This window comes from Enhydra lutris, unplaced genomic scaffold (genome assembly GCF_002288905.1).
Source record: "Enhydra lutris kenyoni isolate GAN:26980312 unplaced genomic scaffold, ASM228890v2 scaffoldscaffold12, whole genome shotgun sequence".
Classification (NCBI taxonomy): Eukaryota; Metazoa; Chordata; class Mammalia; order Carnivora; family Mustelidae; genus Enhydra; species Enhydra lutris.
Window position 1 is genome coordinate 13,294,983 of NW_019154096.1, and position 26,143 is coordinate 13,321,125.

The 26,143-nt window shown below is 37.6% G+C and overlaps 2 protein-coding genes across 3 annotated transcripts in view; both read left to right on the plus strand.

Annotated features, from left to right (window-relative positions):
* The first annotated feature begins 207 nt into the window (after positions 1 to 207).
* On the plus strand, positions 208 to 2,435 carry LOC111144767 (serine/threonine-protein phosphatase PP1-gamma catalytic subunit-like). Its single transcript, XM_022499208.1, is given in 5 exon segments — positions 208 to 261; positions 1,411 to 1,533; positions 1,665 to 1,882; positions 1,884 to 2,197; positions 2,200 to 2,435. Coding segments are annotated over 5 exon segments (945 nt in total).
* A 3,271-nt stretch (positions 2,436 to 5,706) lies between these two features.
* Positions 5,707 to 26,143, plus strand: part of LOC111145114 (ubiquitin conjugating enzyme E2 D1) — a 38,541-nt gene continuing 18,104 nt past the window's right edge. The window contains exon 1 of one of the 2 annotated variants that reach the window (XM_022499767.1): positions 5,707 to 5,806. In XM_022499767.1, coding sequence (XP_022355475.1) covers positions 5,783 to 5,806 — 24 coding nt within the window. In that variant the 5' untranslated portion in view covers positions 5,707 to 5,782. Of the gene's footprint in view, positions 5,807 to 5,874; positions 5,971 to 26,143 lie in introns of those variants that run through there. The other variant, XM_022499766.1, reaches the window with a different exon arrangement.

Below are 26,143 nucleotides of genomic sequence, written 5' to 3' on the forward strand. Positions count from 1 at the left end.
CTTTGTTCACCAGCTGACAATTTATAGCCTAGAGTAAAAAGATGATTTACGTCAATGAGAGTCTTCCTTAGGGAGATGAAATAGGGAGAACCAAAAGTACGTGAACATTTAGCAGCACAACAGTTGCTGGAAGAGTGTCAAAAGTGAGTTTCAAAAAAAGTGCGAGCTCAAGCCACGTATGAGAGAAGCAAAGAAGGAGCTGGAAAAATGCACATGGCATGGGCCAACGGGCGAGAGAAGGGAAACCTCAGGGAAGGGAAAGTAAGAGTAATCGGGCTCCAGAACTGTCTTAGGGTTTTTGCCTGTGGAGGATGGTTGGGGGACTTCCAATTTAATGTTCACATCCCATAAATTATTTCTATCATTCTTCCACTATCCTATTCCTTTGGGCATTTTCTTTTAAGTTAAATGAGTGGATTTTTGTTCCTTACTCTTTGTAAGCCTTTAGAATGCTATAGTAGCTATTGTTTTGGGCTTCCAGAAAAGGTTTCCTCCACCCTGACCTTGTAGTAAACAGACTCTGATCCCTGGTCACAGGGAAGAAAGGTGGACATATTCAATATGCTTTTGGAAATATAAGGCTGAAACTGGACTGACAGTGGGGGCTGGAAAGAGATCATTATCATACAGATAAAAACAAGGAAGTAATTTTCTTTTCTATCTTAACTTATTTTAATTCCAGTTAGTTAATATACAGTGTTATCTTAGTTTTGGTTATACAATATAGTGATTTAGTATGTCCATACATCACCCCGTGTTCATCAACACAATCCCCACCTCCTATTTAACCCTTCCCCCTACCCACCTCCCCTCTGGTAACCATTAGTTTGTTCTCTATAATTAAGAGTCTGTTTTTTGATTTTCTCTCTCTCATTTTTTCCTTTTGTTTGTTTTTTTCTTAAATTCCACATGAGTGAAACCATGTGGAATTTGTTTCTCTCTGGCTGACTTATTTCCCTTAGCATATACACTCTAGCTCCATCCATGTCATTGCAAATGGCAAAATTCATTCCTTTATAGCAGAATAATATTCCACTGTATATATATACCACCTCTTTTTTTTATCTACTCATCAGTCAATGGACACATGTATCCCTTTGAATTAGTGTTTTTGTATTCTTTGGATAAATACTCAGTAATGCGATTGCTGGGCAATAAGGTAGTTCTATTTTTTTGAGTTCTTTTTTTGGTGGACCTCCATACTGTTTCCCACAGTGGCTGTACCAGTTTGCATGTCCATCAATAGTGCAAGAGGGTGCTTCTCATGGTTCCAGTAGGGAAAGAAGAAGGAAGCAGGGAGCAAGGGGGTTAGCCAACTCCCCACACACACCCCCCCCCCCCCGCCGCGCCGTCACTGTGGCTTCTGCCACTGCTGCTGCCACTGCCTCTGTGCTCCTATTGTGGGAGTAGTTGGTGGGAGTCCCAGCTGGAGCAAGTAGTGGTGCTGCTGAGGGAGGGTCCACTGAGAGTGGGAAGACAGTAGCAGATATAGATAAACTCAACATGGACAGCATCATCCAAGGATTGCTGGAAGGGAGAGGGTCCAAGCCTGGTAAGAATGTCCAGCTACAGGAGAATGAAACCTGAGGACTGTGCTAAAGTCCCAAGAGATCTTTCTCAGTCAGCGCATCCTACTAGAACTTGAAGTACAATACAAAATATGTGGTGATATCCATGGGCAATACTATGATTTACTTCAACTTTTTGAGAATGGTGGCTTCCCACCAGAAAGTAACAACCTATTTCTTGGGGACTACATCGAGAAGGGAAAAGCAGTCCTTGGAGACTGTCTCTTACAGGCTTATGAAATCAAATATCCTGAGAATTATTTTTTTCTTCTCAGAGGAAACCATGAATGTGCCAGCATCAATAGAATTTATGGATTATGATGAATGTAAAAGAAGATATAACATTAAACTATGGGAAACTTTCACAGACTGCTTTAACTGTTTACTGATAGCAGCCATCATGGATAAGAAGATATTCTGCTCTCATGGAGGTTTATCACCAGATCTTCAATCTATGGAGCAGATTCAGGGAATTACACAATCAACTAATGTATCGGATCAAGGTCTTTTTTGTGATCTTTTGTGGTCTGACCCTGATAAAGATGTCTTAGGCTGGGGTGAAAATGACAGAGGAGTATCCTTCACATTTGGTGCAGAAGTGGTTGCAAAATTTTTCCATAAGCATGATTTGGAGCCTACCAGGTGGTTGAAGATGAATATGAATTTTTGGCAAAGAGGCACTTGGTCACTCTGTTATCTGCACCCAATCATTGTGGAGAGTTTGACAATGCAGGTGCCATGATGAGTGTGGACAAAACTCTAATGTGTTCTTTTCAGATTTTAAAGCCTGCAAAGAAAAAGAAGCTGAATGCCATGAGACCTGTAATACCTCCAAGGGGTATGATCACAAAGCAAGCGAAGAAATAGTTGTCATTTTGACACTGTCTAGTTGGGACTTGTAACATAGAGTATATGACCTTCATTTTGAAAACTGTAATGTGTATTGGTCAGCTTGCTCAAATAGTGTATTTGTGAGGTCCCTCTTCCATTTTTTGAATTAATGAATGGCATTTGTTGGTTATAACAGTAAATTAAAGACTCTCCACTCCCAAGAAATAAAAATGTTTTTTTTTTTTAAATTCTGTAGTCCTTTACAAGCAACTTTAATGATGGTGATAAAGCTGTACACCTCAGAACAGTTTATCCTGTATAAGGGATAAGTATACAATTGATCTTTTTAAAATTCAGTTCAACCCATGGATGACGTAAATGCTTGTTTTCTTTAGGATATAACGAGAGCCCTAGGGTGCTCAATCTGTACATGTCACTGTCATAAAATACATACTGTTGTAAACCACTATGAACACTTTTTTAAAAATTTTGTTTCAAAAGGGATTTTTTTCCTCTCATTGTCTTGTCATGTACAAACTAGTTTTTACAGCTATCAACCTTAGGGTTAACTCAACATTGCCAACATCACTGGTATGATGTATATTTAACTATACTTTCCTCTCCCATATACTCAAAATGACAAAGCCATTATTTAAAAAAAAATAGTGTAAGAGGGTTCCTTTTTCTCCACATCCTCACCAACATCTGTTGTTTCTTGTAGTGTTGATTTTAGTCATTCTGACAGGTGTGAGGTGATATCTCAACTGTAGTTTTGATTTGCATTTCCCTGATAACTTGATGATGAGCATCTTTTTTTTCCTTTTTTCCCAATTTTTATTTAAATTCCAGTTATTTAACATATAACATAATATTGATTTCACGAATGAAATTTAGTGATTCATCATTTACATACACCACCAAGTGATGAGCATCTTTTCATGTGTTTGTTGACCCTCTGGATGTCTTCTTTGGAAAAATGTCTGTTTATGTCTTCTGCTCATTTCTTAACTGGATTATTTATTTTTGGGGTGTTGAGTTTTATAAGTTCTTTATATATCTTAGATACTAACCCTTTATTGGGTATGTCATTTGCAAATATCTTCTCCCATTCAGTAGGTTGACCTTTAGTTTTGTTTACTGTTTTCTTCACTATGCAGAAGCTTTATACTTAGATATAGTCTCAGTAGTTTATTTTTGCTTTTGTTTCCCTTTCTGGAGACATATCTAATAAAGAGTTGCTGCAACTGATGTCAAAGTAGTTGCCGCCTGTGTTCTCCTCTAGGATATTGATGGTTTCCTCTCTCACATTTAGGTTTAATCCGTTTTGAATTTAATTCATGTTGAATTTATTTTTGTGTATGATGTAGAGAAGTGGTCCAGTTTCATTCTTTTGCATGTGGCTGTCCAGTTTTCCCAGCACCATTTGCTAAAAAAACTGTCTTTTTTCCATTGGATATTCTTTCCTGCTTTGTTGAAGATTAATTGACCATAAAATTGTGGATTTATTTCTAATTATCTATTCTGTTCTATTGATCTATGTGTCTGTGTTTTTGTGCCAGTACCATAGTGCTTTTTTTTTTTTAAAGATTGTATTTATTTATTTGACAGAAAGAGACAGACAGTGAGAGAGGGAACACAAGCAGGGGGAGTGGGAGAGGGAGAAGCATGCTTCCCACTGAGCAGGGAGCCCAATGCGGAGCTCAATCCCAGGACCCTGAGATCATGATCAGAGCTGAAGTCAGACACTTAACCACTGAGTAACCCAGGAGCCCCAGTACCATACTGTTTTGACTACCACAGCTTTGTAATACAACTTGAAGGTGGAATTGATGCCTCCAACTTTGCTGCTTCATCATCGCTTTGTTTATTCGGGGTCTTTTGTGGTTCCATACAAATCTTAGGATTGTCCTAGTTTTCTGAAAAATGCTGGTGGTATTTTGATAGGGATTGAATTAAATGTATAGATTGCTTTGGGTAGTATAGGCATTTAAACAATATTTGTTTTTCCAAAGGGAAGTAATTTTTATAGAAAACTTCTGACATGTTAGGTACTGTGTTTGGCACTATATATTTTAATACCAATTAATTTTGATATATCCAGGAATTATTATCTCTATTGACAGGTGAAGGAACTGAGGCTTAGTTTAAAGTGTCTTAGCCGTGGTCAAACAGTAGGAAGTGGTCAGACAGATCAGTCTACAAAGCACATGCTCCTCCAATCGCCCTGGGAAGTCTCCCAGTTTTGGGAAGCCAAGAGGTTTATCTTCTAGGAAGAAATCGATGATGAGATCAAGGCTTGGAATTCTGGGGCACTCTATCTCTTGAGAAGAGGAGCTAGTGACAGAAAAAGAAAAGTCAGAGAAGTTTAAGACCCAGCTACCAGGAAAGTTACCATGGAAGATAGTGTCCCTGAGTGCTTTGAAAAGCAAAAGGATGGCCAGTCATCAAATGATTCAAAAACATTAGGAAGAATGAGGAGTGAATTGGATTTGGTAATTAGAAGCTCAAGCCTGACCTTGGTGAAAATCGATTTTGTTTGTTCTGAAAGTAGAAGCCAAATTTTAACGAACACACAAATTCACAAGAATTGAGGGGAGTAGATTTTAAATTCATGAGAATTGTGGGGAGTAGATTGTAGGTACTGTGGAAGGAAGAGAAGAGCCAATAATGATGGTGAATCTCAGAATTTGGAGTTCCAAGGAGAAGGAGACATGGGAGAGTAGCCATGGATAGAGGTGCTTTTTGAAATAGGAGTTAAGGAGGTAAGTAAGGAGTCATTACGGTTACGTTTGTGCATGTGTGAGAAATTTGGGCAATTTATGTATGTTTGAGAAGAGAGATCACTCTACAAAAGTAAAAATAGCAGATCTCTGTATTGGAAATTCCTGTAAGTGCTTTACGAGCTAATTTGTTATTCCTATTTTACAGATTGGGAACTTTAGGTTCATAAATTGATCAAAATCAAACTGCAGAGACCAACTCAAGACTGCGCAGTTCTAAGTCCAGGCTTGGGTAGAAGTCAGCACTGAGTAACCCGACGTTGTCCAGGGAAGACAGCAGAGGACAGGGCTGGAACTACACTTCCCAGTGTGCCAGGCGGGGCGGGGCGCGGGCGGGGAGGGCGCAGACTCCTTCCCAGAAGCAAAAGCGGAAACAAAAGAGTCTTGCCGGCGTCCCCGCCCGCACACTCGCGCACACTCGCGCTCGGGCGCACACTGAGCAGGCACTGGCGCCCGGAGCGAGCCAGCGAGCAGCGAGCAGCAAGCCGGGGAACCCGGGCTGAACCAGCACAGCAGCCAGCGAGTCGAGCCCGCGAGACCCTACGCCCCCGCGCCCCGTAGCTGCCGCCAGCCGGCCGGTGTCCCCGCCGCCCTCCCTGACCCATGGCGCTGAAGAGGATTCAGAAAGTGAGTGCCCGGGCCAGGCCTGGGGCGACGGGGCGCGCTTCGGCTCCCTGCCCACACTGACCCCGGCGATGGTCCCGAAAGACGCGCCGGGAGGGCACGGGATGGGAGGGTGCGGGTGGATCAGGGGGCCAGAGATGCCGGTGGGGCCAGCGGGCACTGGACAGGTGAGGTGGGAGCAGGGACAAGTCCCGGATAGCTTGGAAACCGGGGCCCCGCTGCGCGCTAGCGCCGGAGCTGCACCGGGAGTCCCTGGGTGGAGATCCTTCTGTGGCTCCAGACCTTCGCAAAATCTGTGCTTTAAGGTCACCGCTGGATTTTGCCTTACACCGGTCTAGTTTTGGTCCCTGTCATGCTGTTTTCTCCACACCCGTTCTTTTCTGTTCTTGCTTTCCCGGGCTCCCTGCGAGGGCAAGGAAGGTGTGGTGGGCCTGCAGGCTGTCTCCTCGATGCTGTGGGTTTGTTCCGTTTCTCCTCTGCGGTTGGCTCCTGCTCAGATCCCTGAACGGGCTGGAAAAGCCCATTTGGGGCCCAGACGCCAGGAGAAGCCTCTTGCCTCTTCTATTTTGGTACCTCTTCTGCTGCCACTTCAGGTCACATAGCTGTAGTGAAAACATAGTTGCTGATACACAACAAGATGACCTCCTGGCTGTGATTCATCGTGAGTCAAGCCAAACAGGTTCCCCCCTCCCACCATGATAAACTTACATGTAAAGTTCGAGACACAACAAAAACTGCCACAATATAAGTTGTTTGATGCTTTGACACATGAGTATAGAATGAAAAAGAAATGTATATATTCATTCAACAAATATTTATCCATCCCAACTCTGTAAGGAATTGCCTTCTCTTGCATAATACTGTATTTATTGCTACTGTTTCAGATGTGAATATCTTACAAAATTGGGGTTGGGCCTTTTTTTTTTTTCTGTTCACTTTTATTTCTTATTGGGTTATGGGTCTGTTCACTGACACAGGTTTTAAGAAGGTTTTATAGTATATGGAGAACGTGGAGAATTTATTTTTAAATGGGGAGTGTTTCAGTAAGTTAAGCCAACAGCATGCCGTGTAAATAATTTTAGAAGAAATCAATGCTACAGAAAAATTTTATTAACTTTTTAAGACATGAAGTGATGGAGATATATACATTGTATTCTCAGTCACAACTGGTGGCATCTTCTGGTACAGAGGACAGCAACTTTCAGGTCCAGCCTTTTTTGTTGTTCAGATGCTGAATGTGTAGGATACCGTTTTTGTGTGTGTGCCATTTGAGGGTCTTCTCTATAAAACAGAAAGGTAACTGCATTTATTGATTCATGTTTTCTGACCTGAAGGTAATGCAGTTACACATTCAAAATTACCCTAATTTCGAAGCCCTAACCAGCGTCTTTGTCATGACTGGTATGCTTATTAATAATATGTAATATTGGCTTACATTTGAATGAAACAATACATCTGTTCCAAGGAAGTTTTAAATTCCATTTCCTTATTTCCTACTTGTGAGAATTCTTCACAAGACTTTGCATATACAATAGATTTTAAATAATGTAGAATTTGTCCACAGTAAGTAGACAGTCAAAGAAAATGGACATTATTTGTAAATACTTTACTGGGCAATTGTCAGTCACCATGCTGAATATTTATAATATGGAATACACCCAAATCATATTTTTTTTAGCTATTAGTTACTATTTGTTTATAACTGAGTTGTTTGGTTAAAAAAAAATCACATAGAATTGATGATAGGCCTGTAACAAATTGATATTTTGAGAATAAATTGGGGGGGGTGGTCACATAACATCCCATCTCTGTGCCAGTCTTTGGCTTTCCTTTCCTGTTATCAGGAAAGTTGGCTTGCACAAATCTCCTTTCCAATAATCACATGTTCATATCATTCCCTCGTACTTTAAGGGCTGTTATTTTGTTTGATTCTACACTTTTCTTACTGTTTACACCTCCTTGATTAGAAGCCAGTCCAAGTAAAGTGTGTGTGCTGTTTACCTTATGAACAGTTACAGAGCCATCTTTGATATCATCCTTATATAAATCCTTACTTGAATCTTGCATGTTCTAACAAAAGAAGATACATATTAACTCTCGGCCTTTCTTTTTAGCTGTATTGAGGTAACACGGTCAGATACCTTCCAGGTCATTGGGTACACTTTTTCTGTACCCAAAGTGGCAGACCTTAAAGCTGTGCAGAACCTCTGAAAACTTCAGTTTGGAGTTGAGTGGAGGGCAGAGGCTAGAGCCAGGATCGAGGGTAGTGTATCAGAAGTTTTTGTGGGACATTTTCAGACTGTCCCCACTGCTGCAAATGGAAAGATATGGAATCCCCCAGATGGGCTGGGGTGGAAAGAAGGTTGAGAACCACTGATGTTCTGGTCTATTATTATTCAAAGAAGGAACCTGAGACCAGGAGTGAAGGAGTGCTTTGTCCAAGTTAATCTCTGAAGAAGTGACTTGGCATATTTGAGAATGTTAAAAAAAGTTCATGACTTCACATTTTTTCACTTCATATGAAAAGATTAAAGATGGTTGAATTAAAATTGTATGTATATGCAAAGCATGTAGATATCAATGCTTAAAATATATTTTTATATTAGAGTATGCTGAATGATTTCATACTCTTATTTAGACATCCAGTGCCAGTTTTGCATTTCAGCTCATAAATTTACACACCCATGCCCTATTTTTAGATATAGTGGAAGATGTTATCAGTCACCTAAATCACTAAAGGGAAAAATTTAGAATAAAATCTGAGGAAAGACACCTAAAATATGTTTGAAAAAAGAGGATGGTTTTTCAGCTGGGCATCTATTATTTTCTAGAATTATTTCTAAGTGTTTCTTTTGTCAATGCTACTTTTAATCCTTGATAAACCTTTTTTGGAAATCACTTTTAAGATTATGAATGTTATATCATAATACTGAATGTTTTGAAAACCAAGAAAAAAAAAAGGAGATCCTAATATAGTCATTATTGTCATCTTAGTATGTTTCCTTCTAGACTTTTTAAATGTGATAAATTGAAGTAATGATCATCAAAGTAACATAGGCTTTATTGCCTTTTTGGTCTTTGGAAAAATGAAGGAAAAGAGTTTTGTTTTACAAATATAGCAACACAGGTAACTACTCCTTAGTGTACAGTTCTGTCCTCAAAATGGAATATTTTCTTTTTTAATAAGCCCTTTAACTTAAAATGTATATATAAATAGATTATAGTACAACTTTATAAATGTTTTGAGCTGCTGAGTTTTTTGATTTGTACAATTCCACATTAAACACTTTATATCAGTTTAGAAAACCTTTAGGATACTTAAAAAAAATCCCAGCCCTCTGTGAATAGAGCATCAAATAGAGGAAGATTTGGTTTTTATTTCTGGCCCTATTACTTATTAGCTTATTTCCCTATCCATACAATGATACAGTATTAAGTACAACCAGCATACATAATATATAAAGGTTACTCTGTGATAGATTCAGTTCTGAGTGTTTGACATATATTGATTGATTCAGTCTTTAGTGGGCCCAAGAAGTAGATATGATTGTTATCCCTATCTTACAGATGATGAAACTGAGTCACAGAAATGTTGAGTAATATACCTGAATCTCGTATCTAATAAGTGGTAGTGCTAGGATTTGAAACCAGACAGAGGTCTTCTGATTCCATGCTCTTAACCATTTTAGTACATGGATTTTCTTAACCAAATGGACTCATATCTATTATATTTAAATTGATAGACACATAGAGTTAAATGAGTGTATGGATGCAAGTGCTTTGCAAACTGGACTGTTCTATCCACATGTAAAGTGGTATTATCATTAAGACTTTGGCATATTTAATCATGCATCACTCTGTGTGTTGATTGTGCATTATAAATCTCCGCTCTGAAGTAATGTACACTGGATCAGTAAACATGGTAAATGAATAATATAACTTTGTTTATTTTTGTTCCATCACTTAAAATTTTTCTTCTCCAAAAGAATTTAGAAAAATTGTAGTTTATAAATGTTCTGTCGAAAGTATCATTTCACTTGAGAAAACTATTTATGAACTGATACAGCGACTTAGTTCCTCAAGTGGCTGTGAATAGCAGTCGACTGTTCAGATTGCACAAATACGTTAGGAATACTTGCAGATTACAAGATTCAATCTAAGATTCCAGATTCTTTCAGTAAAAAAGGATGTAAGTTCCACAAAAAATGTTTAAAAGAAGAGCACAGTGTTTATGCTCCATGATAAAGTGGTTTGCCTTGAGATGAAAGGAAGACAGTGTTCTTTTTCTAAAAAGCCACCATGTGAATTTTTCTTTTAAATCTTTGTAATTAAGCTCAATCTTCTTTTGCCCTAGGTATCATGTATTTTTCCTTCATCATCACAACAGAGGTGTAAAAAAAGAAGATAACCTATTAAAAAGTTCTGAGGTTCCTTCTCTGTTGGAAGTAAATAGCATAGATCTAAATAAAGGCTGTTTATGCCTATTTTAGAAGCCAAACACATATTATAAAAACCAGCTTAGCCGGATGTGGGATTGCATCCTCACTTGCTTTAGTTCCCTGAAATACATATCGAAAACATATTTAATGAGTGACACTAGTAAAAATAATAAGCCTCATACTCTCCACTAAGCTGAATTAATGGTTGTCTGTAATGTATTGGCTCTCTTCCCTTCTTCACTTCTTTTTAACAGTAGAGGAACTGATACTATGTTAATTAAAAACAGATATTGAGATATTTGTCCTCTCTCCTCTTAACCCTAAAATGCCGGACTAAATGATGCTCTAGTATATAATCCAGATTTTTAGGCATTTGGAAGGATCCTCAGATCACCTCAGAACATCTATCTGAAGGCAAAACTTGTTCTGTTTCTAGCTTGTCTTGGTCAGATGGCCTGAGGTTTTTCTGCTTTTAATTGGTTCTGGGATGAATCTGTGAAGGTTCAATTACCACATTAGGCAGTATGTTCCAAGAGTTGTCCTTAGTTTGGGGAGGAAACTACCATCCTGAAGTTTACAGTTTAGTGCTACCCATCCTCTTTCTGGATGTTTCCTCCACTTCTCTCTATTCATATTATTCTGGTTTTTTTTTTTTTTGGTGGCTCTTCTCCTTCAGTGATACCACATTGAAAATCCTTTCAGATTTATGAAAACCTTTCCAGCAGAGATGAGGTTAGGATATTGCTTTGTTTACCTCAGACTTCCTTAGTAGTGCAAATCTGTTGATTCTCAGTCCAGGTGACTACCCTCCTTATGTGAGCAGAATTTGGATTTCCTTAGAGGGAACCAAAGAGACCTGATGGCCTGAGCTCAATGTTCTTCTGTAAACCAGTAAAACTCTGGCTTGTGTTTATGCTTACCCCAAATTTTGATTTGTTGTATTTTCAGTGAGTTAAAAATATTTCCTAATTTCCCTTTTGATTCTTCAACCCTTGAATTATTTAGCAAGTTTTATTTATTCTCCCAATATTTGTGATTTACAGATAACTTTTTATTATTGATTTCTAAGTTAATTCCATTGTGAACAAAGAACTTGTTATTTGACTCCTTTTAAGTTTTTGGGACTTGTTTTATGGCCCAAAATGTGGTCTGTATTTTTTACTTACATAATAATGATGCCATTCTAGTGCTCAACATAACTTTTGAATGAAGATGTTTAATAATTTCTAGCCTTAAGTTATGCCAGTTTCTGGTTGATGTTCATAAAGCCTAGGTTATTTCTAAGGAATGAATGCCAGACTAAGTCTTACACCTTCCCAGTGTCTTCTTGCACTTTTATGAATTTCCAGAACAGGGGTGATGAAACCAGTTTAGTGGGTCACAAACAGCATTAAAAAAAAATGTAATACAAAATATTAATGCTTTAGGTGTAGTAGGGTGATAATTGTTTCATGAAACTTTTAATTATATATTTGTGTCCCTGTGCTTGTGTATACGTGTACTAGGTTGTGATGTATGTATCATGTTTTTCTTGTTATGAGTTGCTGTAAGGAAAGTTTGGAAATCATAGCATGAGCTCCTTAGATAAAATCAATATTATCAAAAATACATGCCACACATTTATATGTATACACATATGTGTATGTATGTATAGAGAAAGCAGATGAGTATATATACACAAAAACACATACACATATACACACATACACAATGTCAAATGTTGTAGTCTTAGAAATCTTTTTGATATAAACTTCAGTGCTCATTGTTTTTTACTAAAAGTTGTAGCATTTTATCGTCACTGATGTACAACCACAATATTGAAGAATAGTGCTGGGTGATACAAAGATTTTTGATTTATTATGCAGATACTTATTAAGTACCTGCTATATACCAGTCATTTGGGATAGAAGTATAAGAAGTGATGTTTAATAACAAATATTTGGTAAATATTGAAAGGTATTTAAGTAGGTTTTAAGAAATTGGCTGCTAGCTTTTATCATTTCATTTTGTCTTTATTTTTCCTGAAGCATCATCTTTCTTGATGACTGAATTAAATGTACTTTATGATTACGTGTACCTTACGTACAAGTAATGTACTTTATGATGTACTTACTCTGAAGTAAAAAAACATTATGAAGTAACTTTTCATAATGTAGCATTGAAAATGCTCTGTGTTGTATGTTCTGTTATGTATCAAATTCTATTATGTATTTTGAAAAGTTGTATGTAACTTCTTATCATGTTTTTCTTGCTTCTCAGTATCTTTGAACACACACACTCCTCCTCAAAGCTTATGGAGTGGTATTTATTTCTAACCTTTTATAAAATATAAGCCCCTGGGAAAAGATAAAAAGAACCCTTTTCATTCCCTCACTCGTCACACTTTTGTTTCTCTCGAACATGGCTAAAACTGTGCAAATGGACTTAATTCAAGTACTGGAGCATTGTTGGCTCCAATGTTGATTGAGAATAATGGGCTGTAGTTACTACAGCCTTGAGGTGAATATTGTTTTGAGTGGGGAGAGTGCTGGAGTGGAAGTCAGATGGTCAGACCCCTTGTTATAGCTTTGGCCAAGAAATCTCATAGTCTTTATTTTCTTTATCTAGAAATGTTATGCATTGAACTAGATAATTTCTATGGTCCTTTCTGATTTATAACTTTAGGCACACCTAAAGAATGTTATTTGCTGTTTGTTTTGTTCAACTAACAGTAGAAATGGTCACAAAAACAAATATTAAGCATGGCACGGTACTCTGCTGCTGTATGAAACTTGAATTAAAATTCTATTTACTTTGAGATGTCAGAATTGAAATAAATGTTGGCATCTTAATGTGTAAGATAAATGAGTCTTTTAATATGTCTTATTCTTTGATTAAAAAGCAGTTATTTGTGATACAAATAAGATACATTTCTGTTTTTGTATCAGTATCATTATAAGCTTTTCTAATTCCATTTAGCTTCCATCTGTTTCACAGGCTTCTTTATACTTTAAAGATTGTTTTAGCCACATATTTAGAAAATTGCCATATTGCTACCTTATATGTAGTAGATTTTTTGGATTCTAGTGAATGCATTTATGGAGCACCTTCTGTATGTAAGGCATATACAAAGTGAAATAAGGAGAAATATGGAAAAGTGACATATACCCAGCATTATCTAGGAAATTTAAAACTATTAAGAGTAAGAAAAGTGCCATTAAAGATTAGGTAGACTTAGGAAAGTACCATAAGGAAAATATAACATAACTGAAAAGAGAGTCAAAGTAGGAGAGGCAAAATTTATTTAGGGGAGATCAGGAAAAATTCTATGGAGGAGATGGAATTGGATGTAAGTTTGGAAGAATGGGTAGCATTTTCAAAGACAGGGTTCATAAAGGAAGCTACAGAAATGAAGGCACCAGAAAGTACTTATCCTGTTCTGGAAGGAACAGATAATTCTGCTTTTGTGAAGCATTTGGGGGAATAGTAGACGTTAAAGTTCATACTGTGGAGGGTCTTGAAGACCCATACTGAGAAATATGTCCTTAATGCAGAAGTTTGGGGAAGCCATTGAAGTTTTTTGAGTAAGGAAGTAACATTCTTAATCATATTCTTAGGTGTGCATTCTTGCCCTCATAGAATATAAGATTGTTTACCATTTGTAATTCAAATCTGTTGAATGTCCTTAGAAGGGGAGTATAGGGTACTATGAGAATATAGCAGGAACCCTTTGAAGGGTTCAAGGAAAATCTTACGGAAATGTTTAAGATGAGATAAAGCAAGTCAGTGTGTGTTGGGGGGGGTGCTGAATGGGGGGGGGGGGGGGGGGAGGTGCTTAGGAGTTTTCTATCTAAAAGAAAACTATGGACAAGATAGCATTTGGGGACTTTAAAGTTATGACCAGTACAGAGAACATTGGTTTAGAGTTTGAATTACTGGAAAAAGTATATTTTTATCATAACACTTCATAAAGTAGATTGAAATACAATTTTTACTGGATTTACTGGATGCCTTGGATTTGTCAAAGATACATTTTTATTTATGTACTTACTATGATGGAAATATATATAAAGGAAGTGGCTGGGAGTCTTCTCTTTAAGAGGAAGCCATGTTTTAAACTAGAGGACGATAGTATTTTGGGAAATTGAAAGTCATTATGGCTGCTGTTGAAACCACTGGGGAAAAGTAGTTGCAGATCTGAGGCATTTGGTAGATAATGCACCTAATCTTTACCTCAAATGTTTATTCTAAATTGTGATGTCTATAGCTCTGATGCATTAAATACTACTTGAATGCAGCAAAATCAGTAGTGTCATTGCTTTATTCATCTTCTTCCTTTTGTGTAGAATTTGGCATTATTATTATTATTATTTTAATAGCCTTTACCAGAGATATCAGATCCAAAGAGTGAAGCAGCTAGGGCCAGTTTGTCGAAGTGCGTTTGGTTCTTATAACTTAATTAATTGGATATCATTAGCATTTTGAAGTGTTCTAGGAAGAATCTACATGGTTAAAAATAAAGCTGTTTTTTAATTCAAGAGCTTAAAGAGGTTCTGTATTTGGAGACCTTTCTGACAATTGTTTGATATCTCTTTGTTGAAATAGCTCTAGTCAACTGGATAAGGAGATCAGAGTCTGAACTGTAAGTCCATGAAATATTTATTTACAGACAAACCAAATATAGCTCATATATCCCTTTAGAGACAACATCAGAAATGCAATCCGGTAAGAATCACTGTCTTGTTTTAGGAGTTTTTAGGTAAAGATGGTTGTGTCACATGAGTTAATAGCCTTTTGAGCCAGGATTTTTGAAATGCTTTCATATGTTCTGGATTCAGTAATTTAGATTTTTGATTGTATATTAGTCCCTGTGCACAGGCTATTTAATGTCCTTTACACACATCCAGTGGGATATATATTCTATCTATTACAGAGATTTAGACCTTCTGAATGTTGAAGCTAGAGAACAACAATGCTTTTTCAGTCTGATCGGCATAATTTTTTAGAGAATATTTAGTGCATAGTGTCATATTAGCTTTCATGGTAAAGAAGGCAGCTCTGACTGTTCATTCTCTACTGTTCAGATTGGACTGTTACCCTTCTGGGAGCTGAGAGATTAATTTGGGCTTCTCTTCTACATTCCCTTCTTTGTTTCCTTTTATTTGTTTACTTTCTTTGAATTAGGCTGCCTCATCTACTTTTAGATTTTAAGTTCCCTAGAGGCAGGGACTTGTGTCTAGGTTGGTTTTATGGAGAACACTCAGCATATTGTGGGGGTGTTATAAATGTACCATCTGTGCCAATTTAAAATTCAGTTTCAGACCTCTTAGTACTTTCCTTTGTGTCTATTTGGTTATAGAAGTCTGAACTAGAATAGAGCTGCTTAGCCATGTAAGGCTATGTAAATCCATTAAGTACACATTTTTGTGGACTTATAATGCTTCTATAGTTTTAGTCATAACATAGGGACAGTATCTTGTAATCTTTCATTACTATATCTTATACTTTCATTTTAAAATTTAGATATCCTCATTAGTTTTCTTTCTTTAATTTGAGTGTTAATTACACTGGAATAGAAAATTGTTTCACTGACACAGAATGCTTTTGTCTGGGGCATACTTTAAACCAGTTGGATGATATTTATTGCCTGATCTGTGTTTAAGTATAGGGTTGGTTTGTTTTAAGCTTACTTTGTCTCAAAGGAGGAAAAGGGTATTGGATCAACTATGTATTTCAATTTTAGCTTTTAAAAGTTATTGGAAATGAAATATACATTTACACATAAACACAGTGTGTTTACTATAATGAGTTATTTTTGTATATGGATTTATAACTAGTCTCATTGTTTGATAGGCATCTGTTACATTATAGGATTTCTACATATTTCTCTTAGGTATATTCCTGGCAGTAAACTTGCTGGGTCATTGAGTATTCCAGTGTTCACCTTTGGTAGTGAATGTCAAACTTTCCTTCATCCACCAGCAGCATGAGAGTTCTAGTTGCCTCAGATCTTTGCCAACCCTTATACTTTTTTTCTGGCTTTTTCATTTTAACCATTCTTTTGGATTTGTAGTGGCATTGCATTTCCTTGATGCCTAATGAAGCCAAGAGCCCCTTCTCATATGTATATTGGCCATTTGGATAGTCTTTCTTTCTTGCAGCTTCTTTTGCCTTATCCAAGTCTGCCTTTTAAAAATTGATCTATAGGTAAAGTTTTTACATATTCTAGATGTGGGTCTTTTGCCAGATATATGTACTGTAAGTATTTTCTCCTATTAGTTGCCTTTTAACACTTTTAGCGTATCTTTAATGAACAAATGTTCTTGATTTTAGTCAAGTCCAAATTTTTTCATTTTTTTTCTCTTATGGGTAGTGCTCTTTGCATCCTGTTTAAGAAATTTCTGCCTCCTCCAAGGTCATGAAGACATTTTATGTCTTCTTTTAAAAACACTGAGACACCTGGCTCAGTAAGTGAAGCATGGACTCTTGGTCTCAGGGTTTGAGTTTGAACTCCATGTTGGGTGTAGAGATTACTTAAAAATAAAATCTTTAAAAAATACATAGAAGTGTTATTTTATCTTTCATATTTAAAACTAAGATCTATTCAGAATTTATTTTTGAATAAAGTTTGAGGTAGGGGAGGTCAGGGTTTATTTTTTTCCCATATGGTACCCAGATGACCATCTACTGAGAAAAATTTTCTTTCCCTCCATTAGAATGCCACTGACTTCACTTTTAATTTTTGAGTACTAAGTTTGCCATTGTTTTCTTTCCATTTGCAACTCTATTTGATAAAGTAAGTGCTTATGATCCCACTCAGATGTTAAATACCATCACTTTTACTTCTACATCAAAAGGCTATTTGTTTATCAAAAACAGTGATAATATCCTAAGTTGGGTTTGAAGGATATGTTACCCATTTCTTTCAAGTATAACTGTCTGCAGTGAAGCTTTGTAGAGCCCTAGTGAGGCACCACCCCATTGAAGTGTGTGAAAGACACCCCTTGGTTTTGGCTCACTTCCTGTGTGGCAAAACGCAGCAGCCCCAACTGCTACTTGTAATAACTAGTACATACAAAAGAAAAAGAAACGACAACAACAACAACAAAAATTAATAACTTTTCTGTGCTCCAGCAATCCACTCTTTTTGCAAATAAGGGTTATATATATTTTGAGTACAGTATTGTAGGGTGACACAGGTTTAAAGGGATGGAGTAGGAAGTAATCTCTGAAGCAATATATGTGGCTTTTCAGAATTTACCAGATCTTACAACCTTATTTATTAATGTTTCATATCTGTGTTTATTTTTGATTTAGAACGTAGTTTGTGTCAGTCAAGATATTTTATAACAGTTCCTTAGTAGATCACACTTCTGTCTTAGGAGAAATTTTCTAGAACTTCTTAGAGTGTTCTGAACTTGAATAAACACATTCAGAAGGTGACCCTTAAAGTGTAAAGCTACTCTTACATATATTTTCTTGGAGATACTACTACTTTTAAGTTTCTAAGAATCCAGAGGACTGCTTTCCTATACTTTTTAAACTGTATCTTATGAAGTTCTTTTTCTCCACAAACCAGTTCTTCTTGAATTTCATGGGTTAGTATAATCATCAACAAATATGTCCAATGATTTAGGAGGATTATAAGCATCATAATCTGATACCATTAATTCTTTAAAACATTGGGAGGGTAGATTTGGGATGAAAGTATAAAAACTGAGTCATGGGGCACCTGAGGGGCTCAGTTGATTAAGTGTCTGCCTTTCAGCTCAGGTCATGATCTCCTGGTCCGAGGATCTAGCCCCACATTGGGCTTTCTGCTCAGTGGGGTGCCTGTTTCTCCCTCTGCTCCACCCCCCCCCCCATGCTCTTTCTCTCTCAAATAAACAAATCTTTAAAAAAAAATAAAAACAGAGTTGTGATCCCTATTAAGTAGGATATGGAGATGTTTAATAAACTTCTGCTATGATTAGCCCACTGGTTAAATTGATCATGGGACAAAAAACAAAAATAAAAAATTATCCATGTCCCCAACTGCAGCCCTGTTTCTGGGCAGCTCTGTCACCAAGGATTGCCAATGGTTGGAAGACAACTTTACTTTGAGACTGATCAACTCAGCACAAACTCCTAACTCCTCTTGGGAAAGCAACCAAAAGCTGTATATCCTGACAGTAGGTCAGCAGCATCCTAAGTAAGGTATAAGGGTGGAATATTTAGAGTTTTGAGGTCTTCTAAACCGGAAAAACCAAAACCAAAATTTGTAACAAGGATTTTGTGTGGCTTTGGCTACTTTGTTAGAATATCATACATTCTGGGGCACCTGGGTGGCTCAGTGGGTTAAAGCCTCTGCCTTTGGCTCAGGTCATGATCCCAGGGTTCTGGGATCAAGCCCCGCATCAGGCTCCCTGCTCGTCAGGGAGCCTGCTTCCTCCTCTCTCTCTGCCTGCTTCTCTGCCTACTTGTAATCTCTGTCTGTCAAATAAATAAATAAAATCTTTAAAAAAAAAAAAAAATCATACATTCTATAAGTTGAAAATAGTTGTGGCAGTAGCATGAGTTTTTAATATTTTAATGATTAATATTCTCTTGAGATTCATTTTTAGGTAAGATTATATATTACTTAAAAGGCTAGCCCTGTGTTTTTAAGTAAACTGCATTATTCGTTCAACACCTGTTATTATATTTTATTAAATGCAGTCTACATATATGCATAAGGGAGTAATTGATTTTGATTCTGTTGTCAAATCTAATGATTTGTTTTCCTAAAAAGATTGAAATTTGAGATGTCTGTTCCCTGCTGATCATATTATTTCTTAAATTTTATTGGTTAACTCAGATGATATCACACACCTTATACAAAAGGTATTGTTCTGAGTATTGTGGAGGAATCCATGAATAAAATGCATAAAGTCCTGGATTTAAAAAAAACATTCTGGTAGAAGAGGAAAGTGAGGAAAGATTAGCATTTATTTATTTATTTTTTTAAGATTTTATTTATTTGAGAGAGACAGAGAGAGCATGAGAGGGGAGAAGGTCAGAGGGAGAAGCAGACTCCCCATTGATCTGGGAGCCGGATTCAGGACTCGATCCTGCAACTCCAGGATCATGACCTGAGCCAAAGGCAGTTGTTTAACCAACCAAGCCACCCAGATGCCCCTCCCTCCCCGCTTTTTTAAAGATTTTATTTATTCATTTGTCAGAGAGAGAGCACACACAAGCAGAGGGAATGGCAGGCAGAGGGAGAAGCAGGCTCCCTGCTGGGCAAGGAGCCTGATGCAGGACTTGATCCCAGGACTCTGGGATCATGACCTGAGCCAAAGGCAGCTGCTTAACAGACTGAGCCACCCAGGCATCCTGAAATTTAACGTTTCTTTCTTTCTTTCTTTTTTTTTTTTTTTTAAGATTTTATTTATTTATTTGACAGAGAGAGACATGGTGAGAGAGAGAACACAGCACAGTGAGTGAGAGGGGGAGCATCTTTTATACATGTTAGGTATTAAGCTAGGTACTTCTGTGTTTTTTTTTTTTTGAGACTTTATTTATTTTTTAGAGGGAATGAACAAGCAAGTGGGGGGAGGGGCAAAGGGAGAGGATCTCAAGCAGACTCCGCACTGAGTGTGGATCCCATGGCAGGGCTCCATCTCAGACCCTGAGATCACCTGAGTCCAACACTTAACTGACTGAGCCATCCAGGTACCCCTGTACTTTTGTGTTTTTATTCAGTGGTCTGCATAGTTCTTCAGGATTACCAGTGATGTCCCCATATGAGGTACTTGAGACTCAAAGAGGTTAAGTTGCCCAAAGTCACACAGATAGTAAGGGTTAGTGCAAGGCCAGGTCTGATCCAAGTCTGACTCTAAAACTTATGTTTTTAAAGTGGCTGTCGAGAAGCCCAATGTTAAGGAGAATGGGTATAATTTGGGCATAGGGAACTAGAAAAAAAGGTTATTTTAGAAGAAAGAAAGTTATGAAGGCCAGGAGACTTAGCCATGTAACATCCAGGTAATCAGTTGAAACCTGACTATATGGTTTTCAAATTTTGTGTCTTAGGACCTCTTTGTATTAAAAGTATTGAGGGAGGTGCCTAGGTGGCTCAGCCCATTAGGTATCTGCCTCTTGATTTTGGCTTAGATTGTGGTCTTGGGTTTATGGGGTGGAGCCTTGTGTTGCACATGGAGCCTGCCTGGGATTCTCTCTCTTTCCCTCTGCCCTTCCCTCTGCTTGTGTGCTCTCTTTTTCAAAAAAAAAAAAAAAGAAAGAAAGAAAAAAATATTGAGGGCTTCAAAGAGCTTTTTGTTTGTATGGTTATGTCTAATAATATTTACGATATGATCTAAAACAAATTTAGATATAGTAATTTAGAAATAACAAAGCTATTACATATTAATACAAATAACATTTTTATTAAAAATAACTTCTCCAAAACAACAGAGAAGTGGCATTGTTTTTTTAAAAAAATAATTAATTAACTAATTAATTAATTAATTTTACAGAAATTACAAGTAGGCAAAGAGGCAGGCAGAGAGAGAGAAGGAGAAGCAGGCTCCCCGCCAATCAGAGAGCCCAGTGAAGGGCTCAATACCAGGACCCTGAGATCATGACCTAAGCCGAAGGCAAAGGCTTAACCCACTCAGCCACCCAGGTGCCCTGACATTGCTTTATAAATGTTCAGATCTCATTATAGTCAGGCTTATAGATAATAGTTGAATTTTCACATCTGCTGAGGAATTCAGTCTGTTACAATATCACATGTCATATAACTGGAAAACTCCACTGTATACTCAATTAGATACTGAGAATGAAAAAGACAAATAGCATCATAGTTTTATTGCAAAATCAATTTTGATGTCATAGACCTCTTGAAGGTGTTCTGGAAATGCAAGGGAGTTCTTTGGAATATTACTGGAATTTGTGAATGGGAACCCAATTCAACATGTAGGCTTGGACCAGATAATGGAAAGCCTTCATTGGTTGAGTTTGATTTTAATAAGCAGTAGGCAGCCACTGAAATTTTCTAACAGAAGATTGAAATAGAGCTGCGCTTCTAAGATTATTCTACAAACAATGCATAGAGTTTTGGGAAACAATTCAAGTTGTACTATAACTGGTTTTTGAGATAACTGTAGGAAGCAGTATAACAGGTATTGAGAGTATGTTGTATTTTCATCTGACTATAAATGAAGGAAAAGAGAAAGAAAGGAGTCCAAAAAATGCTGAAATTTTGAACCTGGTGGCTGGTAGACTAATATTCTATTAATAGATGTAGGAAACACAGGAAAAGAAGCAAGCTTGAAAAAGAAAGCAGATTAGATTTTGGAATATATAAAAAAAGTTTACAGTATTATGTTGAAATACATTTAGTCTTACAGAAATGTTATAAAAAATAATAAAATTCACATGTATTCTTCACATAATTTTCCTTAATATTTACAACTTACATAACCAAAACGAAGAAAGTAGCATAAAGTACAATACTATGAACTAAACTACAGACCTTATTTGGGTTTTACCAGTTTTTCTACTGTCCTTTTCTTGTTTTGAAGATCCAGTCTGGGATCCTACATTGAATTTAATTGGTATGTCTCCTTAGTATATGTATCCTTTTTTTTTTTTTAAGATATTTATTTATTTATTTGACAGACAGATCACAAGTAGGCAGAGAGGCAGGCAGAGAGAGAGAGGAGGAAGCAGGCTCCCCACTGAGCAGAGAGCAGGATGCGGGGCTCGATCCCAGGACCCTGGGATCATGACCTGAGCCGAAGGCAGAGGCTTTAACTCACTGAGCCACCCAGGTCTCCCAGTATATGTATTCTTAATCTGTGACATTTCCTCCATCTTTCCTTGTCTTATAAAAATTATTTATTGAAAAGAGAAGATGCTTATTATAGGTGTAGTGGAAAATACCAATGTCCTTTAATTTTTAAAAAATGCCTAAGAAACTGAGTGTAAAAAAAATCACTAATTTTTATTTAAAAAGTTACAGAAGTATTATTAAAAAGTTGAAACAAGAGACATCTGGGTGGCTCAGTCAGTTAAGCAGCTACCTTTGGCTCAGATCAAGATCCCAGGGTCCTGGGATCAAGTCCTGCATCAGCCTTCTTGCTCAGTGGGGAACCTACTTCTCCCTCTCCCTCTGCTGCTCCCTCTGTTGTGCTCTCTCTCTCTCTCTCTCTCTCTCCCCCTCAATTAAATAAACAAAATCTTAAAAAAAAAAAAAAGTTGAAGCAATATAGAAGACATAAAGGAAAAATGACAACCCATACCCAGAAATAGTAGCTAATAGTTTGGTGTGTATTCTTTTATTTATTTTTTATGCATGTATGTATATATGTTATGGGATCTAATGGGCTTATCCTTCTGTAACTTGTATTTTTCACTCAAAAACTGTATTATAGGCACACAACATTTTTTAATGTAGCATATACAGATCTAGCTCATTCTTTTTAATGGCTGCACAGTGGTTCATAATGTGGCTGTATCATGAAACCATTCTCATATTGATAGAATTTTAGGTTTTTCTTGGTTTTTCATAGTCACACAAAATGCCTCACTGAATATCCTAATATATGTATCTTTGGGATTTGGACAATTATTACTATGGGGTGGAATTACTGGGTCAGAGGCTATATGAATTTTCCACTTTCACAGTTGTTACCAAATTGCCCTTCAAAAGGATGTGTCTTTTTTTTTTTTTTTTAAGATTTTATTTATTTGACAGAGACACAGAGAGGGAACACAGCAGGGGGAGTGGGAGAGGGAGGGCTTCTTGCCGAGCAGGAAGCCTGATGTAGGGCTTGCATGACCTGAGCCAAAGGCAGACACTTAACGACTGAGCCGCCTGGTGCTCCCAAAAGGATGTGTCTTAAGTTAAAAGTCCCTCCAATAGTAAATGACATGTTTATTTTCCACTAAAGCTATGGATGAAGTATTCTAACAGGTCAACAGTGGTTTGGTTTCGGTAATGGTCTTATGGGTGTTTACACATTGCTCTCTGTTTTTTTTTTTTTCTTTACAAAACATTGCTTTGTTTTGTTTTGCTTTTGTAACACAAACACACACTCATATATACCTCTTAATTAAAAATAAATGGTTTCAAATGCTTTGTTTTTGGATTTTTTTTTTTTTTTTTTTTTTTTTTTTTTTACTTTTAATCAGTGTGAGGTAAAAGCATGGCCATGAAGAGGCCTATGTGGGGAGCTAATGAAACAGTTATTGGGAGGCTACATATAGAGTGCATCCTAGATTTCAGGGGAGTTGGTGGAGTAGGACGAAGTGTTCAAGGAGTGAGAGCCAGGGTCAGGTCATAAACTGTACTTTAGAGGGGCTTCCGTGAGCAGCAAGAATTGTGGAGTTAAGTTTTGGCTCTTATGTGAGTATCTTACAGACTTGAGCAATTTGTATAATTCAGTGTTAATTCTTATAAAGACAGTGGAGAGAAGAGCAAAGGAAGAGATTACTAATCCTTGAAATAACATAGGAATCACTAAATTATTTTTAATACTCCATATGTGGCTATGGAAATTTCCATATGGAAATATGGAAATAAGAATGCCAGTTAAAACAGAGAAACTGTGAATCAGATTATAAGACTGTTTCTGAGAAACTTGGAGTAAACTAAGTTGAATTTAAAGAATTATAAGTAGTTCTTGGTTTCTTGTGTCTTATCTAAAAGTATACTAGCTGGGGTGGAGGTGGGCAAGGTGGTGACAGAGTGGGGGACCTCGTTTCATTTGGTCCCTCGAATTTAGCTGGATATCTGTCAAACCATTCTGAATACACATGAACTTAACCTGAGGTGTAAGAAGATTTATCTGGATCTCTACAAGCAGAAAAACAACTACTTTTTGCAAGGTAGGAGGTGCGGAACCTTGAATCTTCAGGGAAAATATCAGAAGATAAATGAAGGGGGTAGGGAGCCTCCATAAGCCAATCACCAGAAAGTGATATAACACCAGAGCAAAAAGTCAGGACCCTTGGAAATCTGCTCTAGTGAGAGACACCCCTTTCAGAAAAGGGCACAGGGGATGAACAGGGCAGAATTTTAGGTGGATCATTGTGGTATCAGGATTCCAGGAGACTAAGAAAGAATGGGGGAGCCTGAATCGATAGAATGCCCAAGCAGTTGAATGGGTAGACTGGTTATGGTCAGTGAGCCCAGAAGGGACTCTCAGCTCTGGTCACATAAACCGTGAGCCAAGCCTGTAGGGAGATCTCTGGACCACCCTGAAAAGGACTAGAAGGTGTGGGCTGTTTAACATTCTAAGGGAGATATAAAAACAGCTTGCATCCAGGACACAGCAATAGATTTCAGGGCAGTGTGGCTCATGAAAGAACACTGGGGTAGCACCCACCATGACCTGGGAGCTGTAGAAGAGGGTGCACACACGGGACCAAGGCCACTGCAATTACAAAATCACATTTTGCAGAGACGCTCACGGGTATCCATAACTCCTCTGGGAAAGGGGCAATGGGCAGGAGCTGTGGGATTCAGCAGTTTGGCTTATAAAGAGGCTGCATCCATGATTGGGCATCAGCTTTTGGGGTAGTGTGACCACTGAAGGGACACTTCCCAGAATGACCTGGGAGCTGCAGAAGAGGGTACACGTGTGAGCTTATGGCTCCTAGCAATTGCAAAGTCACAAAGCACAGAGAGGCTCAGGGGTCCCTGTATCTCCCCCCGGAAAGATGAATCAGGCACAAATAGTATGAATCTGTGGAGTTTGGTAGACAAAGAAGTGGAAATGGTTTGACCTGAGGATTTATTGAAGAAAGGGGACCACAAACCTGTGGCTCTGGACCAGCGATTCCTGCATGGCCATATTTGCTCTGACCCTCTAAAGAGAAGTGGAAAGCCACCGTGAAACAAAAGCCACACAACCAACCAGCTCACATTAAGGCCATCCCACTGACAAGGGGTGGGGCAACTCCCCCCAAGCAAAGACACCTGAGAAGCTGAGCAGCAGGTCCCTCCTCCAGAAGACAGGAAGAACAGGTGAATCATAGATTATTTCCCACAGGACTGTAAAACTCCACCTCTAGAGGAAAATAATATAGGGAGCTCCAGGTGTTCCTTCATGACTCATTTATACTTCAGGCTAAAATTTTACATTCCTCTGTTTCTTTTCTTTTTCTTCCTTTTCTTGTCTTTTTTTTTTTTTTTTTAAATCCTGTTCCCATTTCAAATAGATTCTTATTTGCCAACTTGTTTTTAAGTCACTTTTTAACTTTTTCACATCTACATTTTATAGATTTATGCCCCATACAAGCCCATTTTCACTCTATTCATTTTATCTTGGTATATGAGTTCTGATTTCTTTGCAGTTTTCGGATATAGTGTCTTCTAACACAGAATCCAAAAATCCATCAGGAACAGGGAGACCACCTTGCTTTGTCCATCCTGAGAAATTATAATCTGTCACCCTTCCTATCCCACCCTTTTAATTTTTTTGGATCATCTTGGCTTTGGTTGCATATCTGTGGTAGCTTTCCACTACTTAGGATTTTTTGCATGGGTTGTGGTTGATATTGTAGACTCTATTCATTCACTCAACCATCCCTCAATAGAATGACTAGGAGGAGGAACTCTCAACAAAGAAAAGAACAAGAGACAATGTCCTCTGCCATAGAACTAATAGATATGGATATAAGCAAGATGTAAGAGATAGAATTCAGGATAGCAATCATGAAGTCAATAGCTAGGGTTGATAAAAAGCATTAGTGACAATATAGAATCTCTAAGAGCAGAAATGGGATCTAATCAGGCTGAATTTAAAAAATGCTATGAATGAGATGCAGTCTAAACTGGGTATTCTAATAACCAGGGTAAATGAGACAGAAGAGTGAATCAGTTATCTAGAATTTAAGGTGATAGAAAGGAAGAAAGCTGAGGAAGATAGGAATAGGCAGCTAGTGGCCTATGAAA